At 49.3% G+C, this 6923-nt stretch overlaps 1 protein-coding gene across 1 annotated transcript; it reads left to right on the forward strand.

Annotated features, from left to right (window-relative positions):
• Positions 1–1019: 1019 nt before the first annotated feature.
• On the forward strand, positions 1020–2513 carry LOC112770090 (uncharacterized). Its single transcript, XM_025814510.1, has one exon. The coding sequence runs from the start codon at positions 1020–1022 to the stop codon at positions 2511–2513; it is 1494 nt and encodes a 497-aa protein (XP_025670295.1).
• Positions 2514–6923: the final 4410 nt, after the last annotated feature.

Genomic DNA, 6923 nt, shown 5'->3' on the forward strand with positions numbered 1-6923 from the left:
AAGTTTGTTGCTGATGACGGATCTATAGGATCCATCAAAGAAGACCTGGAAACGGCAGTTGCCTACGACCACGCCAGCCTCTCCTTAAGGAAAAAGTCTAAAGAAGCATCAGGGGTTTTTCTAGCCGACCTGGACGCCAGAATATATGACAAGCCCAGACCCGAACCAGAGAGGGACCTGGAAAAATTTATGGTCGGGGACACGGAGGAGAAGTTCACGTTCATAAACAGAAATCTCCCCCATGGATTGAAGGGACCTTTGATGGAGATGATCAGAGCCAATGCCGACCTGTTTGCTTGGACACCGGCCGACATACCGGGGATAGATCCCCGACTCATGTCGCACTGTCTGGCCGTCAAGCCGGAAGCCCAACCAGTGGCCCAAAGGAGGAGGAAGATGTCACAGGAAAGGGCAGAGGAGGTGGCTAGGCAGACGGCCAGCCTCCTCGAAGCGGGGTTCATCCGAGAGCTGGACTACTCGACTTGGCTATTGAATGTGGTCTTGGTGAAAAAGCACAACGGGAGGTGGAGAATGTGCGTGGACTACTCCGACCTCAACAAGGCATGCCCCAAAGACTGCTATCCTCTCCCCAACATCGACGCACTCGTCGACGCGGTGGCGGGGTACCGGTATCTGAGCTTCATGGACGCTTACTCTGGGTACAATCAGATACCGATGCACCAGCCCGACGAAGACAAAACGGCATTCATGACGCATGGAGGGATCTATTGCTACAAGGTGATGCCGTTTGGCTTGAAAAACGCTGGCGCCACATACCAGAGGCTAATGAACAAGATATTCAGCGAGCTCATAGGCAAGACAGTAGAAGTCTACATGGATGACATCCTTGCAAAAACCACACGACCCGACGATCTCCTAAGCGACCTGGGGGGCGTGTTCGCGTCCCTCCGACAAAACGGCATGAGGCTCAACCCGCACAAATGCGCCTTTGCCATGGAAGCCAGGAAGTTTCTAGGGTTCATGATAACCCAGAGAGGAGTAAAAGCCAACCCTGAGAAATGCCAAGCGATTCTCCAGATGAAGAGCCTGGGTTGTATCAAAGACATACAGCGATTGGTAGGGAGGCTGACGGCGTTATCCCGTTTTCTCGGCGCATCGGCAGTAAAAGCCCTGCTCTTTTTCAATCTGATGAAAAAGGGGATAATTTCAAATGGACTCCTGCGTGTGAGAAAGCGTTCAACCACTTCAAAGAGATCCTGGCATCACCTCCGGTGCTCGGGAAACCAGTGGCCGGAGAACCACTCTACCTCTACCTGGCCGTAACGGAGGAAGTGCTTGCAGCAGTGCTGGTACGGGAGGAAGGAAAGGCTCAGCAACCAATTTACTTTGTAAGTAGGGTGTTACAAGGTGCAGAGCTAAGGTATAGCAAATTGGAAAAACTGGTGCTGGCACTCCTAACCTCCTCCCGAAGGCTGAGGCAATACTTCCAGAGCCATCGAGTTATTGTAAGAATGGACCAAGCAATTCGCCAAGTACTCCAAAAGCCTGATTTGGCGGGAAGGATGATGACTTGGGCCATCGAGCTCTCCCAATACGATTTGCACTACGAGCCCCGACATGCAATCAAGGCCCAGGCAATGGTAGATTTCCTAGTGGAGGTAACAGGCGATCCCCCAGAGGAAACGGGCACACGGTGGAGGCTCCACGTGGACGAGGCCTCCAACCAGACGTTCTGGGGCACCGGGGTCATCTTAGAGAGCCCGGCCGGGGTCGTATACAAGCAATCGACCAAGTTTGACTTCCCCGTATCGAACAACCAAGCGGAATATGAAGCCCTCTTGGGAGGACTGACCCTAGCCCGGGAAGTCGGGGCGACAAGGCTGGAAGTGTGCAGCGACTCACAGGTCGTCACCTCGCAAGTGAATGGAAGCTATCAAGCAAGAGACCCGTTGCTGCAAAGGTATTTGGAAAAGGTTAGAGAATTGACCAGGCAATTCCAGGAAGTCACGGTCCAACACATTCCAAGGGAGAGGAACACACGGGCGGACCTCCTATCTAAACTAGCAAGCACAAAACCGGGAGCGGGCAACCGGTCCCTCATCCAGGGCATGGTAAAGGAGCCAGCGGTTGCCCTCCATTTGACAGAATCAAGCCCCTCCTGGTTAGACCCCATCACAAACTTCCTGGAACATGGAAAACTGCCCGATGATGAGAAGACAACCAAAACGTTGAGAAGGGAAGCAGCCAAATATGCAATCATACAAGGACAACTATTCAGAAAGGGACTCAGCCAACTCCTATTGAAGTGCTTGCACCCCGACCAGACGAACTACGTACTTAGAGAAGTCCACGAGGGATGCTGTGGCCACCACATCGGGGGAAAAGCCCTAGCGAGGAAGCTCATCCGAGCTGGGTATTACTGGCCATCAATGATGAAAGACTCCAGGGAATTTGTCAGAAAATGTGTCAAGTGTCAAGAAAACGCCAAATTTCACAAAGCGCCGGCTTCCGAGCTGAGCCTACTGACGTCTACCCGACCTTTCACTCAATAGGGAGGCGACCTCTTGGGGCCCTTCCCGGTCGGCCTAGGACAAGTTAAATATCTCATAGTTTCCATCGACTACTATACCAAATGGATAGAGACTGAACCACTAGCCAGCATATCCTTATCCAATTGCAGGAAGTTCATGTGGAGACAGGTGATAACCCGTTTCCGCGTCCCAGAGGTCGTCATTTTGGATAATGGGACGCAATTCACTGACAAGAAGTTCACGGAATTCCTCACCGGCCTGGGAATAAAACAAAAGTTTTCCTCAGTTGAACATCCCCAGACAAATGGACAAGTGGAGTCCGCAAACAAAGTCATCCTACTAGGCCTCAAGAAGCGCTTAGACAACAAGAAAGGCGCACGAGCCGACGAGCTCGCTTCGGTCCTCTGGTCCTATCGGACAACCGAACAAAGCTCCACGGGGGAAACCCCCTTCTGCCTAACATACGGGGTCGACGCGGTGATACCTGTGGAAATCGGCGAACCGAGTCCACGACTACTTCTCACAAGAGTAAACGAAGCAGTGGAAAAGGACCTGGTGGACGAGACCAGAAAGATGGCCCACTTGTCAGAAATAGCACTTAAACAAAGAATAGCTCTGCGCTACAACACTAAAGTCCTCAGGAGTGAATTTGAGGAAAGAGACCTCGTCCTACGACGCAACGACGTCGGTTTACCGACCCCAGGAGAAGGAAAGCTGGCGGCAAACTGGGAAGGTCCCTACAGAATCAAAGAAGTGCTCGGTAAAGGCGCTTACAAGCTGGAGAGACTCGACGGCAAAGAAATCCCAAGAACGTGGAATGCAGGTAACCTAAGGAGATTCTATTCATAGCTTGGGCACACCGGCTGTTCATAGCCTGGGTCGAGCTACCCGACCTGGGATGATTGGCGACAAAGCGACCGACCTCTTCAGGATCAGCTACCTGACCTCTTCTCAAAGAGGTCGGCCAAATCAACAGGAGAGCCCAATAAATGTCCCAAACAGAGGAACACGACCCAAATCAAAAAGCGACTCAAGCCTACAGAGAGAAGGGCGGTTCCGTTGAAGATAAGCTGACCTCACCAAAGATAAAATAAGATAAGATAAGATAACTAACTTATCTTATCTAAGAAGGTCACTTCTCACTTCTATAAATACATTGGAGCACCCAGGTATAACTCATACTCTGATTCTACATAAAACCTGCTTAATACCCGTGCTAACTTAAGCATCGGAGTCTCTTGCAGGTACCCCCCACCCTCCAGTGACCAAGGATCAGCAGTGCAGCAAGTCCAACAAGACGGACACAACAACTCTGGCCGCCACCAGCCAGCCGGACACGCCATCTCCGACCAGTACAGGAGATCTCATCCGAGATCGACCTCCAGTTTCAGGTAACCCTCGGAACATTGGCGCCGTTGCCGGGGAACCTGGAAGTCATCCCAACACCATGGCAGACGGCCATGACAACGACCACGATTTAGATTTAGAAAACAGAACGCTGCACAAGAATGCGGACACTACACTGAAGGATGCTCCGGAATCCAACGTGGACAAAAACTCATCAAATCCCGGGGCAATAGAAGCACTTCAAGATCGTTTAAAGCAACTCAAAAAAGAAACCCAACAACGACGAGAGGTTGGGAAGGATCTTCAAAGAGAGGTACGGCGACGTCGAGAACTGGAAGACAAACTCCTACAACTTGAAGCCGATCTCAAAGCAAAGGCTACCCGGACCACTCCTGAGGACAACTCTCGCAAGGATCAAGATCCATTCACTAGGGAAATCATGAAGACTAAAATCCCTAAAGACTTCAAACTTCTGGATATGACTTTGTATGATGGCACCACAGATCCCAACCATCATCTCAGCAACTTCAGAAGCAGAATGTACCTCACCGACGCTCCAGATGCCGTTCGCTGCAAAGCCTTTCCAACAACTCTCACGAAGACAGCAATCAGATGGTTCGACAACCTACCTCCCAAGTCCATCTCAAACTTTGACGACCTGGCCAAAAAGTTCCTGGCCAGATTCTCCATCCAGAAAGATAAGGCCAAGCATGCCCCCAGTTTACTAGGGATCAAGCAAGGAGATCGGGAAAGCCTCCGCAACTACATGGAAAGATTCAACAAAACATGCATGGACATACAAAGCTTACAAACAGAGGCCGCCATCATGGGACTCATCAATGGCCTACGAGAGGAACCTTTTAGCCAATTTATATCAAAGAAGTACCCTACCTCCTTATACGAAGTACAAGAGCGAGCAGAAAAATATATCAACATGGAAGAAAACGCTCGGTTGGGAGAAGCCTCAAAATCTGGGACCCCCTACCGAGATAAAGACAAGGAATCCCAAAGAAAAGAAGATCGACAAGGGGAGAAAATAAAAAAATACCATAATTACACTCCTCTCAGGGCATCCCTGGTCGACGTATATAAAGAAGTCTGCCACACAGAGAAAATTGCCCCAGCACGGCCACTCAAAGGCAAAAGAGGAGGAGGAAACTGGAAGGAATACTGTGAATACCATCGAGTCTGAGGGCACTCCACCAACGAGTGCTTCGACTTAAAAATATCATAGAAAAATTGGTGAGAGAAGGAAAATTAGATCGATTTCTGGTCACCCGAGATGATGACCAAAGAAAGAGACGAAGGGACGAAGATGCCGGACGAACTGAACGATCACCTCAGACACCAGAGAGACACATCCACATGATACACGGCGGATTCGCAGGAGGTGGGATCTCCAAATCATCTCACAAAAGATATCTCAAAGAAGTATATCATGTCGAGGGAAAGGAGGAAGCACCCGACATCCCTGCGATAACATTCACTAAAGAGGACGCATCCGGCATCATCCCGGGACACGACGATCCCATGGTCATCACTATCATACTGGCAAACGCCAATCTACATCGCACATTAATAGACCAAGGGAGCTCCGCCGACATCTTATTCAAAACTGCCTTCGACAAGCTCGGCTTGGAAGAAAGGGAGCTTAAGGCATACCCAAACAGCTTGTTCGGGCTAGGAGATACCCCAGTACAACCACTGGGATACGTATCACTGCACACAACCTTCGGAAAAGGGAACCAGTCTAAGACGCTCAAGATAGACTACATTGTGGTCGACATGAGTTCAGCCTACAATGCCCTAATAGGTCGGACCACACTAAATCAACTTGGCGCAATAGTCTCGACCCCGCATCTATGCATGAAATTCCCAACTACAGAAGGGATAGCTACAATAAAAGCAGATCAAAAGATGGCGCGCCGCTGTTATAACAAAAGTCTAAACCTCAGAGGCAGAGGAGAAGAGTTTCATACAATTGAGCTTGGCGGAGTTCAGCAACGAGAAGAACTCCGTCCGCAGCCAAAAGGCGAGATAGAGAAGGTTCAGATCGGAGACACCTCGGACAAAACAACTAATATAGGAACGATCCTAAGAGGAGACTCAAAAGAATTACTGATACAATTCTTACGCGACAATGTCGATCTCTTCACATGGAAAGCCGCAGACATGCCAGGCATAGATGTAGCAGAGATGAAGAAAACTTGGGCCAGAGCAATCCCAAGCTGTGGAAGAGCAGGTATAGGCACTACTGGAGGCAGGTTTCATAAGAGAAGTCAAGTATCCACTATGGCTAGCCAACGTCGTCTTGGTGAAAAAATCAAATGGGAAGTGGCGAATGTGTACCGATTACACCGATCTCAACAAAGCCTGCCCAAAAGATCCTTACCCACTCCCAAGTATCGATGCTCTGGTAGATGCTTCCTCCGGATATAGATACCTCTCGTTTAAGGACGCATACCCGGGATACAACCAAATCCCCATGTATCTACCAGATCAAGAAAAGACCTCGTTTTTAACGCCAAAAGCAAATTACTGCTACATCGTGATGCCTTTCGGTCTCAAGAACGCGGGAGCTACTTATCAAAGGCTAATGAATAAAGTCTTCTCATATCACATCGGAAAAATCATGGAAGTCTATGTGGACGACATGTTGATAAAGACACAAAGCGAAGATACGTTATTGTCTGACCTGGCTCAAGTGTTCGACACTATAAGAAAGCACGACATACGACTCAATCCTGCAAAATGCACCTTTGCAGTAGAAGTAGGCAAATTATTAGGTTTCATGCTCACACAAAGAGGAATTGAAGTAAACCCAGATAAATGTCAAGCCATACTCAACATGAAGAGCCCCACCTGTGTCAAAGAAGTACAGCAACTCAACGGGAGGTTGGCCGCCCTATCCAGATTCTTAGCAGGAGCAGCAATAAGATCTCTCCCCTTCTATGCTACTTTAAAAAAGGGAAAGCAGTTCGAATGGACGACGGAATGTGAACAAGCCTTCCAAGACTTCAAGGAATTCTTAGGACGGCCGCCTATCCTATCTCGGCCACGAGAAGGAGCACTGCTTATATTATA

The sequence above is a fragment of the Arachis hypogaea genome, chromosome 18 (genome assembly GCF_003086295.3).
Source record: "Arachis hypogaea cultivar Tifrunner chromosome 18, arahy.Tifrunner.gnm2.J5K5, whole genome shotgun sequence".
Classification (NCBI taxonomy): Eukaryota; Viridiplantae; Streptophyta; class Magnoliopsida; order Fabales; family Fabaceae; genus Arachis; species Arachis hypogaea.

Excerpts from the sequence above, each read along its gene's own strand:
- LOC112770090 (XM_025814510.1), top strand. The coding sequence starts at position 1,020 with ATGCCAAGCGATTCTCCAGATGAAGAGCCTGGGTTGTATCAAAGACAT.